Source organism: Gopherus flavomarginatus, chromosome 6 (genome assembly GCF_025201925.1).
Source record: "Gopherus flavomarginatus isolate rGopFla2 chromosome 6, rGopFla2.mat.asm, whole genome shotgun sequence".
NCBI classification, from domain to species: domain Eukaryota; kingdom Metazoa; phylum Chordata; order Testudines; family Testudinidae; genus Gopherus; species Gopherus flavomarginatus.
In genome coordinates, this window is record NC_066622.1 from 49,459,382 (window position 1) to 49,477,206 (window position 17,825).

The 17,825-nt window shown below is 58.2% G+C and overlaps 1 protein-coding gene across 3 annotated transcripts in view; it reads left to right on the forward strand.

Moving 5' to 3' along the window:
* SLC38A3 (solute carrier family 38 member 3) overlaps window positions 1–17,825 on the forward strand; it is a 98,547-nt gene that overhangs the window by 34,785 nt on the left and 45,937 nt on the right. For 2 of the 3 annotated variants that reach the window (XR_007775094.1, XM_050958693.1), the window contains exons 3-7: window positions 2,756–2,840; window positions 5,475–5,590; window positions 16,260–16,333; window positions 17,201–17,293; window positions 17,616–17,697. Coding sequence is in view for 2 of the 3 variants with exons in the window: in XM_050958693.1 (XP_050814650.1) it covers window positions 2,756–2,840; window positions 5,475–5,590; window positions 16,260–16,333; window positions 17,201–17,293; window positions 17,616–17,697 (450 nt within the window). In the remaining variant the exon portion in view is untranslated. Of the gene's footprint in view, window positions 1–2,755; window positions 2,841–5,474; window positions 5,591–8,068; window positions 8,087–16,259; window positions 16,334–17,200; window positions 17,294–17,615; window positions 17,698–17,825 lie in introns of those variants that run through there. The other variant, XM_050958695.1, reaches the window with a different exon arrangement.

A 17,825-nucleotide genomic window follows, 5' to 3' on the forward strand; every position in this document is an offset into this window, starting at 1 on the left:
GTCATTCTGTCTTCCTGCGCCTGGTAGGGGATGGGTTAGGAACCCTTGCCAGAGCTAGGCACAGTGAAGGCAAGTGCCATGCAAGTGTCCCCTTTGCAGCTCTACCGGTGCTTCTCACTCCCGACCTGCAGCCCCCTGCTAGCCCAGGCCTGGGCTCTTCCCAGTCCCTAACTCTGCTGGCGCCCCTCACTCCCAACCCCCAGCCCCCAGCTAGCCCAACCCTGGGCTCCCCCACACACACCCCAGCTCTGCTGATGTCTCCCACTCCTGCCCCATGACCCTCCTCCCCACAGCTCTGCAACAGGCAGCCAAGAAAACAAAGTGGGGCAGGGGCTGATCCCTGTCTAGGGTCTCGGTGGAGCAGCCCCATGGATCCCGTACGAGAAGGCTGGGCATTCAGAGATGAGCCAGAAGGACTGAGTGGCTGGCGAGGTGGATTGATGGGGAGCCCGGCTGAGCGGCAGTGTGAGGGGGACGCAAGCAGGCACGGGCGGGGGGCGGGGAGCTAAGCTGCATGGGCAGGTCCTGCATGGTGCAGTCTGACCTAAAAGGGCCAGCTCCAGCCTGAGCCTTGGGAAGAATTTGCTCCTGAGGAGAATGATGGAACTAGACATCCCAGTGCAGCCAGGAGCAGTGGGAGTCTATTAAGACTGGACACAGGAGAGCTGGGATTTGCTGCCTTGTGGGGTGATACTGAGGAAGTCCCAGCCCCTCTCTGCCTCAGTTTCCCCAGGGGATCCTGGTGCTTACCCTGCCTGGAGGCAGGGGCAGCTCCAGGCACCAGCACACCAAGTGCATGCCTGGGACGGCAAGTCGCGGGGGGCAGCCTGCTGGTCGCTGTGAGGGCGGCAGTCAGGCTGTCTTAGGTGGCATACCTGCGAGAGATCCACTGGTCCTGCGGTTTTGCAGGCAATTCGGCGGTGGATATGCCGAAGACGTGGGACCAGGGACCTCCCGCAGGTGCGATGCCGAATCTGCATTACCAGTGGACCTCCCGCAGGCGCCCTGCCAAAAGCCACCTGACTGCCATGCTTGGGGTGGCAAAATACATAGAGCCGCACCTGCCTGGAGGCAGGGCCGGCTTTAGGCCGATTCGCCCGACTCCTGGGAATCGGGCCCCGCGCCTTAGGCACCTTTTAAATTTTTTTTTACTTACTCCGGCTGCCGTCTGTCTGCTCCGGGGTCTTCCATGGCCCCACTCCCCTGACCAAAGCGCAGGTGGGAGCGTGGCTGCCCCACAGCCCCGCTCTCCCAGCTGGAGCTCCGGCTGGAGCGCAGCAAGCCCTGCGGCCCCGCTGTCCTGGCTGGAGCTCTGGCCGGAGCGCAGCAAGCCCTACCCTGCGGCCCTGCTCTCCCGGCTGGCACTCTGGGCCCTTTAAATAGCCGCGGGAGCCCTGGGGTAGCGGGGGGCTCTGGGGGCTATTTAAAGGCCTGGGGCTCCAGCTGCCTCTGCCACCCCAGTCCTTTAAATAGCCGCCGGAGCCCTGCCGCCCCCATGCATTCCCCAGGGTTCCCGCGGCTATTTAAAAGGTCCGGAGTGGGGTAGAAACAGGGGAGCCCTGGGCCCTTTAAATAGCCCCCAGAGCCCTGGGATAGCAGGGGGTTTGAGGCTATTTAAAGCACCGAGGCTCCAACTGCCTCTGCTGCACCTCCTGCCCTGCCTGCACCAGCCCCACCCCCCCTGCCTGCAACCAGCTCTGCACCCCCTGCCCACAGTCAGCCCCTGCCAAACTCCCTGCCCTGTCTCCAGCCAACCCCTGCCACACCCCCCTGCAGTCCTGCCCAAAGCCAGCCAGCCCCCCGCACACCCCTGCCCGCACCAGCCCTGCTCTGCCCGCCCTGCCAGCACCCAGCCCCGCACCCCCTGCCCTGTCTCCAGCCAACCCCTGCTGCACCCCCTTGCCTGAAGCCAGCTAGTCCCGCACTCCTCTGTCTACAGCCCTGCCAACCCCTGCTGCACTCCCCTGCGGCCCTGCTTGAAGCCAGCCAGCCCCACACTCCCCTGTCTCCAGCCATCCCCGCACTCCTTGTCTTGCCTGCAGCCAGACCCTACCTCCAGTCAGCCCCTGCCCTGCCTCCAGCCAGCCCCATGTCCACTGCTGCCCTGCAGTTCCCAGGGCAGTAACCCTGCACACCTGCTTCAATGAGCGGGGCAGGGAGCAGCTGGGACCCACACATGTGCACACCCGCAGGGAGTGGCAGGGACCCACACATGTGAAACAGCAGTCATTAATAACCAATCAACAGCATATATGATGCAATGTACATAATATATAATTTTATTATTTATATAGTTATGGAAAGTAAATAATACATGAAAGAAATGAAAGGCTTATTTTTTTAAGACTTTTTTTTTTAGTCATCCCTGCCAGGGCCCCGCTGAAAATGTTTGAATTGGGCCCTGCACTTCCTAAAGCCGGCCCTGCCTGGAGGGGATCGTGTTTGAGGGGCACTTTGAGTCCCTTGGAGTATTGGTGCTGGAGGAGGGTGAGGGATTGGTGCCAGTCACTCAGGGACCCTCTGCTGTACCTCCTCCCCGCAGGGTGCCATCAGAGATAAGGCTCCCCAGGGGCAGGCTGGAGCCCCCTGGCCAGCGGAGCGCCCTGGAGCGGGAGCTGTCGGAGATGGAGTGGCATGGCCTGTTCTGCCTTGTTGCCCAGGAGGTGTCATGGGCAGCCCAGGTGGCACCAGGGAAAGGCAGCACCCACTACAGTGCATGGTTTATGGGTCTTCTCTCCCCTCCACCTTACTCCAGGTTTGAAGAGCCCCAGCTCACGGTGGCGGAGATGGAGGAGTTCCTGCCCCAGGGCCCTGACAAGAAGCAGACCCACTTCACGGATGTGAGTCTGGGTGGGAGAGTGGCTGGTGGGGTGACTGCAGCCCAGGCACCTCCTTGCGCTGCTTGCCAAGAGCCTGGCCCTCAGGCAGGGCACAGACCCACTGCCCTTCACTGCAGAGTAGGGAGAGGGCAGGGGAGTGGGAGTCAGGAAATCCAGATCCAGTCCCCTGGACCATGGGCTGCCCCCTGAGCTCATTCCCTGGGGCACAGAGAGAGCTGGAGAGATCTCCCAGGTTCTTTGGTTTCACTATAAACCTCCAGTTTCGCATGTGTGACCCATTTGTCCTCTAGTGGCTGGTACACCTAGAGGATAAAAGCCTACTACTACTGCTCACAGCTTGTGCAATTCTTCCCTTAGCTCAAGTGATCAGAGCTCTTGCATTTAGTGCTGGTGACTCCTGGGGGTGGATAAGTGGGCTTTTTACATGGAGTAGATGGCTGCCCTCTTGGCCTGCTCCCCAGGGATTGAGCTGGGTGTCAGGCTGCCCTGCAGGGGCCCAAAAGCAGGGCACTAACCCTTACTGACTGTGAGTTCTACACATAGATTTCACCAAGTGTGAATTCCTCAGGCACTAGAACAGGCTAATCCTGCAGTCACTGACCACCCCTTTGGGCACTCTGATCTATCCTGCCACCCAGGCGAGTCTGCCTTTGTCACAGAGGGTCCCTCACGCCATGGATCACAGCAATAGTCAGGTTACTCCCAGCCCCAAGGGACCTGCCACCCCAGATCAATTGCATCTTAGACCATAGGCACTGACTGGAGCACCCATAGAAAAAAAATGGTGGGTGCTGAGCAGCCTCCCTAGCAGTGCCTCCCGCCAGCACCTCCTGCCCACCAGCGGACCCTGCCAATCAGCACTTCCCCCTGCTCTGCAGGGCCTTCCACCCACTGCAGTCAGATGTTCCGTGGTGTACAGGAGGCACTGAGATGGATGAGGGAGAGGAGACAAGCAAGGGTGGAACATGCTTAGGGCAGGGGACGGGGAGGGCAGGGAAGGAGCAGGAAGAGGCAGGGTAGGGTGAGGTCTGGGGACAGGGGTGGAGTGGGGGCAGGGCCTAGGGTGGAGCAAGGGGGCGCACCCCCCAGCGCATTAGAAAGTCAGTGCCTGTGCCTTAGATCTCACCCATAAACAGTGCCTGTAGCCAGTCCTGTAATAAACTCTCTAGCGCAGTGATACTCGGAGTGAGGCTCGGGAGCTGCAAGTGGCTCTTTAACCTGTCTCCTGCGGCTGTTCACAACACATGATGTTAAAGCCCCATGTGATTTCATTATTAACCAATCCAAGTTGGTGACCAGTCAGGATGCTTGTACTGTGTTATTGACTGACTGTGGAATACTTGGCCAATCATGCTGTGAGAATAGTGTGTAGATATATATATATATAGTCAATGAAACAAGGAATTCACATGACTGGGGCCCTTTTGGGTCATGTTACTCGCTAATTTGGCCCCTGAATGGCTGAGCTCGGAGTATCACGGCTGTACAGATGTATTGACTAGGAAAAGGAGAGAGGAGAGCTCTTTGAGAGATTAAAGCAGCTAAACACAGACAGACCCAAATGAATTCCAGTCTTACGTTTCACAAAGTAATAGAGGCTTCTCTGATAAGCAGGCTCTATCTGTCCTTTGCGGCTAACCCAGGCTAAGCACTGGGAATCTCTTGCTTATGCCCAGTAATCCTTGCCCCTCAGAGTCCAAGCAGCATAAAAGATCCCGTTCCTCCTTGTCAGGGCTTTTTATTCCTCCTCCCATTCTGCTTCGAGATGCAAATTCAGCTGCTGGGAGGAACTGAGGAGCCTGGCTCCTCTTGGGGTAGGGGGCAGCAACCAACAGAAATCTTTTGTCTTCTGCTGGTCCACAAGGGTTCGGCTGGTGTCACTGGGCCTCCTTGGCTGGGCCTGAGCTGACACCTCCCATTCACACTCCATTCACACTAGTTAGTGCTTCTCTCCTGTCTGGTGGTTGCCAGTTTCAGAGCAACCACTTCACTGTTACCTCCTAGCATGGGACATAGGTATTATAAACCAGATTAATGCCGGCAGCGACTCACAGCATTCCAGCACATCCAACCACTAAGCCCATTTGTACAACGCTAATACCGAGGTTAATAAGGCTAACGCCCAGGCTGGCTCCAGCTGTGTGCTTGTCATGGGTCAGTCGATACCTAGGGGCCTTGGCATGAGCTGGCCCCTGATGTGCCAGCGTCACAGAAGGGCCTTCTAGATATAAGAGCTGGAGCAACTACAGCTGGAGTTGAAGAGCCAGGCTGTGGAAGTGGGGCTCTCACGGAGGGGGCCCCCTAAGGCCTGCTGCCCAGAGGGGTGCAGCAGCTTAGGGCAAGGAGGCAGGATATTGAGGCAGAGGGATTACAAGGGAAATAACAGTCCCTAGGAAGGAGGAATGTACCCTGGGCAGTGACGGAGGTGCTGGTACCAATAACATGGTAGTAACCCAGAGGCTCTGCCAATGGGCCCGGTCCCCACATTTCCGCAGCCAGAGGGTTAGCTGGAGTGCTCCAAAGGCATCGCTCTGTGTGAGTGGCAGGGGACATGGGGGTATTTCCAGCTAAGGGCACCGGGGGCCAGGCTTTGCCCAGCCATGGCGCGTGACCTGCTGTGTCCTCTCTGTGCAGTTCGAAGGGAAGACCTCCTTTGGCATGTCCATCTTCAACCTCAGCAATGCCATCATGGGCAGCGGCATCCTGGGGCTGGCATACGCCATGGCCAACACCGGCATCCTCCTCTTCCTGTGAGTGAAGCTCTCCACATGCCTTGTGCCGGGGGCCTGGGTGTGGCTGCGCGAGGGAGGGCTTGGCCCACACTAGGGGGCTGAATCTGCTGTTTGGCCTGTGTGGGTCCAAATGGGAAAGGACAATAGCTCCTAGCCGGGCATGGCAGCAATGTGAGAGCTTGGGCAGAGAGGTGGGTGGATACTAAGCCAATGATGAGAACAGGGGTGTATGGGGATGGATGGATGGATGGAGAGAGGGGTGTGTGGGGATGGATGGATGGATAGAAGGGTGTGTATAGCGATGGATGGATGGATGGATGGATAAAGGGGTGTGTGGCGATGGATGGATAGAAGGGTTTGTATAGGGATGGATGGATAGAGGGGTGTGTGGGGGATAGAAGGGTGTGTATGGGGATGGATGGATGGATGGATGGATGGATAGAAGGGTGTGTATGGGGATGGATGGATGGATAGAGGGGTGTGTGGGGATGGATGGATGGATGGATGGATTGATAGAGGGGTGTGTGGGGATGGATGGATGGATAGAGGGGTGTGTGGGGATGGATGGATGGATAGAAATGTGTGTATGGGGAGGGATGGATGGAGGAGTGTGTGGGGATAGATGAATAGATAGAGGCGTGTGAGGGGCGTATGCTGGGTGGACATGCACACTCAGTGTTAGTACGCTGGGGGTGTTGCACTTGCTGTTGGCGGCTGACCCTGCCTGAGCTGCCCCGCAGATTTTTGGCCACGCTGGCTGACAGGAGCAGGGATGGGCAGAGGGCCTGTGGGTGGCTGGCCCAGCTGGGATCCCAATGCCATCAGTGATCCTGCTGGCACAGTGCCAGCATGTTGGCAGAGACAAGAGCCCACGGTGCCCTCCCAGTCTCCCACTGCCCCAGAGCAATCAGCCAGACACGGGGGATTCCCCCGGAGACAAACACGGCAGGGGCCAGACATGTCTCTGTCCCAGAAGCTGCGATTGACACCCCTCGGCACGGCACAATTCAGTGCACTGTCTGCTCCATTGCCAGCTCTCGACACCCCACCATCGACAAGCCCCAATTCTCCTCCCCTACACAGCTCTGCCAAGGGCCAGCATCATGATATGCAGCCAACCCCCAGCTTGACCCATCCTGCACCACATCCGACCTTGCCAGAGCCCCCAGGACAGCCCAGGCGCGGGTGAGACCAGCTCATGAGTGAAGAGCGACTGGCTGAGGCTAAAGCTGAGTGAGCTGGGGGCGGTGCTGGTGAGCAGAGGAATCACACTGGAGACTCTGGGCCACGAGGCAGTCTCCTCCAGTGAAAGGTTGATGCCCCAATCAGTCGATTCAATCTGGGGCTTGGGAGGCACCTGGGCTCCAGAGGGAGGGAGATGGAGTGAGGCCAAACTGGAGAGGAATCAGCGAGAGACATGGAGGAGCTGGAACGGGCATGCCGGTGCGACCCCAGCTGATGCTCGGGCAAGGACCCCGAGGAAAAGGGGAAAAACTGGTCAAGCCCAGAATCCAGAGGGTTGCTGTGGGAGGGGTAGGACTGCCAGGAGCTCTCTGGGTGAAGAGGTGTGTGAAGATGGGTCACTGCCAGGCAGGAAGCCCTGGGGAACAGGGCTGTGGCCAGGGAACGCAGGACTGCTCCAGACTAGTGAGGAATGGGTTGGACCTTTCAATATTTACTGTGGGAACTGTGGGATTTCTGTGTGGAGCGACAGCCTGGGAGTTGATTGATACGTTGGGTTCGGAGACCAGCTTTGAGTGACTCTTCGTTGCATGGCAGGACCAGGAAGAGAAACTGAGGCTGGAGATGCCTGTCATGCTGCACCCTGCTCATAGACTTTAAGGTCAGAAGGGACCGTTATGATCATCTAGTCTGACCTCCTGCACAATGCAGGCCACAGAATCTCACCCTGCAGGCCACAGGCTGCTGAAGGGCACTCTAGGCAAGGTTGTCCTGTCATGATGACCTGGCCGGAGTTATTCGCACCTCCTTCATCTCTCAGCTAGAATACAGCTGCACACCAGAGCTGGGCGCAGTGCTTGCAGCACTCAGAGAACCTCAGCTGGTATCGAACGCAGCCACACGCCAGGGAGATGGGCTTCCACTGGCACATCAAGCCCCTGCTTCTGCCTGAAGATCCGGGGGAGTTCTGGGCTCAGCACTGCCATTTCTGTGGCCCAAGGACCCCTTCTGCCTAAAGCAGCGTGGACAAATCAAACCAAATGCTGCCCAACCCAGGCCCTCCGCAGTGCACGCAGCGCACCCCCCTCCACCCCCCCGGCCTGGGGAAAGGTGGGAGAGCGTGGACCGCACACAACAGATGCCAGCCACATCACCAGCTGCACGACCGACTGGCACTCAGATGCTGCAGCATGGAGGACAGGATACCAAGCCATCTGCAACAAAATAGAATTACAAGTCCCAGTTCCTTCCTGGCCTGGCATTTGCTCCTTTGATTTTGCGCATCAGTAACACGTGATGTCTCTCCCCATTTCCCTGGCAGTACCCGGAGAGGTTTGTGTGCTTTTCCCACCTTCAGTTTAGCGCTGTGTCCCCCACCTGTGCTGACAGTTCCCCTTCCATGTGCCTGGACCAGAGGGGGACACAGATACAGGTTAGCTGATCTCTGTGGTTCCCAGGCCTCCTGATTCAGTGCATTGTTAGACCCACCAGGACCCCCTGCCACTCCCTTTGGCATGGGTCACGCTGCCGAGGCTACAGTTTTGGCTGCAGGCTTTCTCAGTCCGGGCCGGGAGTGGCTGACACTTGACCCTCACGGCTTTTTGGTGGGCCCAGGAGGGCATCACAGTGCAAACACACACATTGGCTTACAGGGGAATTCGCAGCCGTATCTAATAGACACCCCACCCCATTCACACTCGCACACATGGACCCAGATGCAGATTCAGACCTACCTGACAGACACACACTCCAGACCAGTCCTGCAGAACCTGAAACCAACCAGGCTTCACAGCACTCAAGTCGAGGTCTAAGAGACACCTCTGATTTGCCCCTGCTGCTCCTGCTGGGGTGGTGGATGCTGAGCCCTTCTGAACAGGCCCAATGGCTTGCACACCCCAGAATCAGCCACTACTTTGGAAATGGCTCCCCATAGTTTGCATGGCCGTTCCCAACTAACCTATAGAACTGAATAGAGAATTGTTGCCCTGTTATCAAATTCCGTAGGGGGCATAAAAACCGGCTGCCTGTGTCCATGCAATTTGCTGAGCCTTCACCATCTTTCCCAGCTGCCAGCTCTGGGAATGTGATCACACGCCTCACCATATGGGTACAGTTCTGTGATAAGGGGGTTTCCTAAAGCCCCAGCTCCTGGAGTCAAGTGATTGGGGGCAAATCTCTGCTTGGGTTGGGGGGAGGGATAGCTCAGTGGTTTGAGCATTGGCCTGTTAAACTTAGGGTTGTGAGCTCAATCCTTGAGGGGGCCACTTAAGGATCTGGGGCAAAAATTGGTCCTGCTAGTGAAGGCAGGGGGCTGGACTCAATGACCTTTCAAGGCCCCTTCCAGTTCTGGGAGATTGGTATATCTCCAATCACTATTTTAAATTATTATTATAAGAAGGATGTTTCTGGCCCTCCCGTTTGCAGGGAAATGCTTGAAAACTGCCTCCAGTGGCTCAGGAAATGGAAGGCAAACAGAGCCCAGCATGTATTGCTGAGACACCCAGGGGTTTTTAAGCCAGTCTTGTGTCTCCAGCAGGTAGGTTTGGCATTACTGCACACAGCATCAGAGTCAGCGCCCTCTACACCCCCCACACACACACACTCTGTGGGGTGCGAGGATCCCCCAGCACTGAGAGAGGAGCAATCAGAGGGCCGGCCTAGCTCCCTGGGGTGCCCACATAGCTGCTATGTGCTGTGAAGCTCTGCTGGCTACTCTGTCTAGCTGCCCCAGCTGCCCAGGTCGCCCGGTCAGCAGCCGCCTGGTTCTCTGTGGGGCTGAGGAGCTGCTTGGCAGCTGGCGGTCATGGGTGAAGGGGGCGGCTGCCTGGCATCCTCTGCTTCCCACTTCCTTGTTAGGCTGCAGGGCCACCAGCAGCTGTGGACTTTCCCCAGGGTCATTGCTGGTTGTGGCACTGCTCATAACTGTTCAAACAAAGCAGAGAGGGCAGCCAAGGCCTGGCTGGCTCCAGGGCTGCCTGCAGCTTCCAAGAAGCCGATTTTCCATTGACCGCAAGAGGCGGGAGGTCCCTGCAGCCAGGGAGGGGAAATGACCCAGGAGGGCAGCTTTCCAGGGCACCTCCTACCATCCTGCAGGGCAGAAGGGCTCTCCCCAAGACCCAGCCCCCTTGTGCCAGGTGCTGTGTGCACCCACAGCCGGAGCCGGCATCAGCCCCAAGGGGCAGGCCAGCTAAATGGACACGGATGGGATGGGGAACTGAGACTCCCTAGCCACAAAGTTTGTGCCACAGCTGCCCACTGACCCCAGATTGGCCACAGCCTAGGCCGGAGATTAACCACTAAGCTATCCTTCCACTGACGGGTGCCTCCGAGCACCACCTACCCCTACTGTCCCATCTCCCCATAGCCTACTGGGCAGTGGTTGGTGGGCCCCAGAAGCCTTTCAGCAGCTAGTGTCGTACTGTGCAGCCCCGCAGCAGGATCCCCTGATGCCAGCCCTGGGGCAGCTGTCGCCCACAGGGCCACGTGCCAGGCAGAGGAGGAAGGCCTGCCTAGCTCAGCCCCTGGCATGGTAATTTAAACTCTGGACTGTGTGACCGGAGTGGTTAGCACTGCTGCTCGCCTCTGGGGCTGGGTCGGATGGCACTGGGAACACGTAGCCACGAGGCCACCCAACCAGCCAGGCACTGTGGGGTGACCTGAGCTCACTGCCCTTCCAGCTTCCAGCAGGGAGGTGTCTGCAGGTCACAAGGAGCTGGTGCTCATCTCAGTCATGTGTCCCTACAAGCAGTGTCCTGCCCATCCCGTTCCCTCTGCATGGGCACAGCGTCATCTGCCTTGTTGTGGGCAGTGCCAGACTCCGGTGCAGGGGGAGGAGAAGAGTGGGAGTGAGTACCAGCTGGGCAGGATATGAACAAGTGGCTGGGGGGGATGGGGATGGAGAGCTGGGGGGCATGATTGGGGACACTGGCTGGGCATGGCTGCGTGGGAGCTACCAGCTGGGCAGGATGGATATGGGCAGCGGGGGGAGGGTACCATCTAGCTAGCTATCATGTGCCCGTCACTGTAGTATCTGGTCTGCAGCAAGCTCTCCTGTCCTGCCTGTGGGGTTGGCTCCGTGGAGGGAGTTCCTATGCAGGCGGGATGACACCCCAGGCCAGCTGCTTTCATGGACCCCGGTGCTCAGGCGGGTTAGCACGGGCACACCAAATCGCAGTCCTAAGTGCCCTGGCAGGAGCCTTGAACCAACTCAGCCCTGAGGGCAGCCCCCTCCAGAGCCTTCTGGGACAGTTCTGCTGCTTACTCACACACTCGGCTAGGCCTCAGTGAGGCCTGGCTCCAGGGTGTCTGGCCCTTCCCAGAGCCCTTGGCCTGAGCCCCTGGCCACAGCCTCCTGGGTTTGCACTTAAAACAACCACAGATGCGCTGCTGCTCACGAAACCTTCGCAGGCACCTGGGAGACAAGTCCTGCTTTGCCCTCCTGTTCCGCATGTATCTCAGTGCACGTAGCACGGCAGCCTCCTGAGCAGAGTCGGTCGGCCCCCGGATTCCTCCACCCATGAAACAAGCGAGAGTCCAAAACCACTGGAAATTTTCCAAAAAATTTAATTCTGGAAACCCTGGTTTAGGGCCATTGAAACGTTCCAGTCTCCATTGCAGGCTGTGAGAAATGGGGTTCGTTCTGGTTTTGCTAGACAATGAAGCAGTGTTTCACAATGAAAAATCAGCAGTCCCGTTCGGAGCTTTTCAACCTTTTTTTTTTTTTTAACCATTTTTTTTGTAAGTGAAATTTCGTCCAAACCATTATGATTTCACAGGAAATGTCAGTTTATCAAAATGGTATCAAAAATGTTTCGATGGAAGTTTTCCAGCAGGCTCCTCCCACAAGCCCCAGGGAGTGGTGCAGTGCCATAATCTCCCCTAGAGAGATGGGGAAACTGAGGCACAGAGCAAGCCAGAGAAAGACTCAACTACGGTGGCCCAGCCAGTTGATGAGAGAGCTGGAAATAGGCTCGAAGTCTCTGCTACGCCCGCTGTTCCATGCCAGTTCCCCATTATTTTTATCTGGTAACAGTGCAGCCTAGTGGGTTGAGACTTAAGCTAGCAGCCCGGACAGCTGGGATCTGATCCCAGCTGCACCAGTGATCTTAGGTGAGTCATTTTCCCTCCCTGTGCCTCACTTTACATGAGGTTCATGCCCATGACTGCTCTTCAGGGTGAGGACCACACGTGCATGTGCTTGTACAGTACCTGGTGCAGTGGGATCTCAGCCCCGATTGGGCCACTCTAGAAAGAAGCAGCATCAAACTGCAGGGGGTTGGAGTGGATCCATGACTGTTTGCAGCCCGCTCAGCCAAGAGAATAGAGTTTTGCTTGCTCGGTTTCACTTCCTGGTTCCCATTCAAAAGGTCCAGGCTGCTGCTGTGGGGAAAATCCATCTCCTAAAATACATGGGGGCAATTGTTCTGACCTCGCAGCCCATTCCTGCTGGCTGCAGGAGGGTCACGTCTGATTTGTCCTGGAGTATGTACGCAGGGCACAAACCTGTTTCTAGCCCCCTGGGTTTTCTAGCCCCACGCTTTAACAAAACCAGCATTCAGGACTCCCTAGTGGGGATCTGTGCCATGAAATAACTGAGGCCGTGTCCAGGTTGCTGATTAGCTGTGCAACATGGCAAGACACGTGCGCTGAGCTCTCCGCATCACAGCAGAACTCAGGTAGATGTTGGGGCGGGGGGGTTCCCTTTACTGATAGGAAAGTGTTTTTACACTGGAGTAAAACCAGGACAAACAGATCCAGAGACAAACCTCCAGCTGATGGCAAACCCTGCCATCCATGCTGCCCAGTCCTCCCTAGCTGAGAACTCGCCCTGAGAGTCTGGGGATGGCAGGAGAGAAAAGAAAATCTCCTTCCCTAGGAGACTGCTGGGGAAAAGCCCATTCAAATGCAAGTGACTCTGGCAGACGCCTTGTTACCTAGCGGGACTAATGACAACGGTTCTGAGCGGAAAGTCAAAGGGCATTATTTAGCCAGGACCTTATCCTGTTCTTAGAGCCATGAACTGGGCTGGGCGAGAAGCTGTGGAAAGGTGGTTAGCGGGATTGGCTTATGACATTGTATGTGAGTCACTCAGGCACTGTGCCTTGGTTTCCTCATTTGTATGGGGGGTAATGGAACTGCCCTACCCCAGGCAGGAAGGCTGCGAGGCTGAATACCCTACAGCAGGGCTGGCCAGAGGATTCAGGGGGCCTGGGGTCTTCAGCAGCAGGGGGTCCCCGCTTCAGTGGTAATTCGGTGGCGGGGGGTCCTTCCGCTCAGGGACCTGCTGCCAAAATGCCCCAAAGACCTGTGGCGGGGGCTGCCCACCACCGAAGTGCCGGGTCTTCGGCAGTAATTCGGTGGCGGGGGGTCCTTCTGTCGCGGAGCAGAAGGACCCCCCACCGCTGAATTGCCGACAACGGGAGCGGAAGAAGCTCCGGGGACCTGGGCCCTGCAAGAGTTTTCCTGGGCCCCTGGAGCAAGTGAAGGACCCCGCTCCAGGGGCCCCGAAAAACTCTTGTGGGGGCCCCTGTGGGGCCCAGGGCCTGGGGCAAATTGCCCCACTTGCCCCCCCCTCTGGACGGCCCTGCCCTACAGAGCATGAGGGTCTCGGATGCTGTGGCTGTGGAGGGTCAATCAGAACCAAAACCCCAGATCTGTATTTCAGGTCCCAGTCCTATCACATCTGGCTGCAGTCCAAATGCCCCATCCCACTGCCAGGCTGTCCTGGTTCCTGTTAAACGTGTCAGCACGTCCATGCTGCAGACAAGGAAACTGAGACAGGCAGGGGTGGTGACTTGCCTGCCATCACACAGTAGGCCAGAGCAAGGAATAGGACCCTAGTGTCCTGCCTCCCACTCTCTGTCTCCTGTTTTGAACTCAACCTGTCCTGTGCTTTGGGGCCAGACCAGCTGAGAACTGCCCGGTGTTCCCAGGTCTGGAGTGTGGACGAGCGCTCCACTCTGGCTCTTCTTTACAGGCTGGGAGCAGTTCTCTCAGGCATCGGTGCATCAGATAGCGCCTTGTTTTTAGTGCACCCTGGCCAGAGGCTGCTTTGCTGGTTCCATTCTCCCTGACACAGCTCCCAGCAGCCCCCAGGCACACGGGACACCATTGGACTCCTATGACACAAGGCAGAGATGGAACCGGCCTTCTGCGTCGCCTCTGCTGCGTCCTCCACTTGGCAGGTCCCAGCCCATTATGGCCTAGAGGCTTTGCCCGGTCTTCGTGGCCTGAGCGATCTCACTTTGGAAGCCAGAGCGAGCCCTGATCCTCGCCACTCTCCCACCACCAAGCATGCAGGGCCCCAGGGTGAGGCTGGCGCCACGTGGCATGACCTGGTGAAGTGGCATTTTGCCCAGGGTGATCTCAGGCATTCCAGGGATATCGTAATGCCCTCGTCCTGGTGCAGATGTGGGCAGTTTGGGGCCCTTTTGTCCAGTGCACCCGGGCAACACAGCTGTCCCAAGAGCTGGGTGAGTTCTCGTGTGGATAGGACAGCAGGATTCTTTGGGCATGGATCCATCCAGATCAGGGCGTCCTAACCTCCCCATCGCTCCGATCTCATCCCAGAACAGCTGCATCCAGCGATGGCTCTGTGGCAGCAGGGGATCCGCGGCCCCCTCCGGCTCCTCTGGAAAAGCTCCAGGTCCCCGGCTGGCCAGAGGGAACCACAGGCCCTTCCAAAGCAAACACGGCAGGCTGCGATTTGAAATGACCGTAAACAGGAGGAGAGGGGCTGGGCAGGCCACATGCCTGGGAACAAGTAAATAGCTCTGGGGGTAATGACATCTCCAAGAACAGTGCCGAGGAACAGGGCCCCCAGGACATCCCAAACCCCGGGGCGCCTCCCAAACAATCGTGTCTATCTCCTACCGCCCAGCAACAGAGTGTCTGGGTACCTTCCCTGTACCACTGAGGGGGTCAGAGCTCTGCTCGGGGGAGGGCTGTGGGCTTGTTTGGTGGGAGGTTAGATTGTTATGAATTTACCATAATGGAGTTGTCTCGGTTGATTTGTTTCAGGGTGATTTTAATTGTTGTTTTTCTAGGTGGGTGGCTGATTGGTTGCTTGAGGAACTGAGTGGGTGGGTGAGTGGTTGGTCGAGTAAGTGGGTGGGTGTTTGGGTAGGTGGGTGCTTGATTGGCTGAGTGGGTGGACGAGTGGGTGGTTGTTTGGTTGGGTGGCTAAATGTTTGGTTTTTTGGAGTGGGTGAATGGTTGATTGGTTGGCTGGATGTGTAGGTTAGTGAATGGTTGGGTAAGTGTTTGATTGGGTGGGTGAAAGGTTGAGTGCCTAGGTGAGTGTTTGATTAGCTGGGTGAATGGTTGATTGCTTGGGTGGCTGAATGGTTGTTTCTTTGAGTGGGTGAATGGTTGACTGGTTGGCTGGATGGGTGGCTGGGTGTTTGCCTGGGCAGTTGGCTGGGGTTTGTTGTGTAGCAGAGTTGTGAGTGTTGTTCCTATGGCGGAAGGGCTTTTTCAAAGAGGTTGGAGGTGTTTCCTGAAGCCGGTTAGGCTCTGGGCTCACCCCTTCACAATCCAGAGTGCTTTGCTCCATCCCTCCCACGCTTCACCCTCTTTCCCCCCGCCCCCACCTCCCTGGGCTCTGCATCGCCCCGAGGAGCCCAGCTGGCCCCAGGGCTCACAGATGGAGATTTGGCCTTTGGGTTGACTAGGGCTCGCTCTGCTCCTTTCTGGGAAGGTGAAGCCCGAGGCCACAGACTGGCATCAGAAGTGACTGGCAGCCAGTGGTGGGCTGCGGTGCAATAGCACCCACTGCTCTCTGGCCTCCAGATACACCCCAGGACAGGCATCAGGACAGGCACCAGGACAGTGGGGGGGGGACCCCGTGGGATGAGCGGGACATGCATTTCATTGACTGGGGAGAGACCGCTCCTAAACAACACCCAGCCCTTGACTCTTGGCTGGGTTCTGCAAGGTTAATAAGGGTTTTCCAAGCCCCCATGCCCCATTATGCCAAGGCAGCTGCAGGCTCCAGGAACCACTGACAGGCAGTAGCTCCTCTGCTCTCCGCCCAGCACTGCAAGCAGGTGGGACCCTGAGACACGGATCACACAGGCTGTGGTGCAGCTGGAGCCCTGCCATGGGGCAGGGAGAGGGGCTGGCTGGAGCTCTGTTACGGGGAGAGAAACTGGCTGGAGCTTGCACTGAACCCAGTGGATTTTCACCAGGGGCCAGCAGGGCCCTTTGGCTGGTGAATCCTCCCAACTCCCCTGTATCAGTAACATGCTCACACCCTCTGCTCCAGAAGGGGAAACTGAGGCACAGAGGGGCAGGGAGCCGAAGGTAATGGGAGTGCCAGAGATTCCACTCCTTGGCAAATCTGGCCCTCGGAGACACCCCAAGGCCACACGGTATGCCAGCACCTGTGACCCCCCCCCCAGGGCTCTGGCCTGCCAGCTCTCAGCTCTCTGTCCCAGCAGCTCCCACCCAAATGCAGCCTCCTAGGGCTCTGCTCTCAGCTCACTCATCTCCCGTCTCATTCCAGCTTCCTCCTGACCACGGTGGCCTTGCTGTCCAGCTACTCCATCCACCTTCTGCTGAAGTCCTCCGGGATTGTGGGTAAGACCCCTGCAAGTGGGGATAGGAGGGCTATCTCCAGGCCCAGCTTTCCCGTTTGCGCCAGTTTCTCAGTCCCCCCACTTGTTACTTTGCATCCCCAGCCCCGGGTGGACTGAAGCTGACTGGCCACCTGCGGCTGGAGGGGAACGGCCAGTGTATGGCCAGGTACCCACACTGCTGTGTGCTCCCCGCGTGCTAGGTGCCAGGCAGGGACAGCGGGGACAGCGGGGGCACCGAGCTTATAGCGTTTGCCCCACTCGTGAGGTTTTGCGTTAAGTCTGGAAGTTGCAGATGGTTCATCCCCGCAGTATGTCGGCTCTGGCATGGCACAGTGCCCTGTCACTGCAGCCCACGTCAATGGGGCTGTGCCTCAGGCGAGATCGGGCCCTGGGGTCCAAGGGCCAATACACCAGGGGACAGGAGTGCTCAGCTCTCAGCCTAGGCGGCCCAGGGGCTAGAGCATCGCGTGAGTGATGCAGTTGTCTCCCAGTCCCCTAGTGCAACAGGTATGGGGGCTCCATCCAGGGGAGGAGTCATGTTGCAGGACCAGGCTGCCTGGGGTCTATGAGTGGGAGGGGTTGTGTCTTAAGCCTGAGGGTCCCTGGATGCTGTGCGGGGAGAGGTCGCGTTGTGAGGTTGGGGGTCCCGGGGTGCTGCAAGGGGAGGGGTTGTGCCTTGGGGCCAGGAAACCTGGGGTCTCTGGGGGGGGAGGGGTTGTGTCTTGGGTCTGGCAGAGCTCCCTGCCTGCCCCCCACTAGCCCAGAACTGAGGGCTGGCATTCCTGGGTACTGCTCCCTGCTGGCATCGCCCCGGTGCCTGGCCCCTGCGGCTCCTCTCACCCTCCGATCTCCTCTCTACCCCCCACAGGGATCCGTGCCTACGAGCAGTTGGGCTACCGGGCCTTCGGCACACCAGGGAAGCTGGCCGCGGCCATCGCCATCACACTGCAGAACATTGGAGGTAGGTGGGGTATGGGCAGAACCCCTGCCCCGTACAGCACAGAGCCACAGCTGGCACCCTGGGGCACCCACAGGAGGCTCACCCAGCCAGGGCACCCATGGGGCACCCGTGGGGGGCCCACCCTGCCAGGGCACCCATGGAGGCCTCACCCAGCCAGGGCACCATCTGGCACACCCAGGGCACAGCTGGGGGATCACCTAGGCTTCCCCTTGGTGTACTGTGGAGAGCACCCGGCAGGGCTGCAACTGGGAGAGCAGTGTCCGCTGGGCACCAGTAATGTGGCTGTGCCGGGGCTCCCCCGTGGCCCCTCTGTTCCCCGCAGCCATGTCCAGCTACCTGTACATCGTGAAGTCCGAGGTGCCACTGGTGATCCAGACCTTCCTCAACCTGGAGGAGAAGAGCACGTGAGTCCCTGTGTGCCCATCCCCCTCCTCCACCCAGCTGGTCACAGACTCCTGGCCCATGCTGGTGCCCAAAGCGGCTGGGCCCTGTGCTTGGCCACACACCGGCCATGCTCCAGCCAGCACTGGGG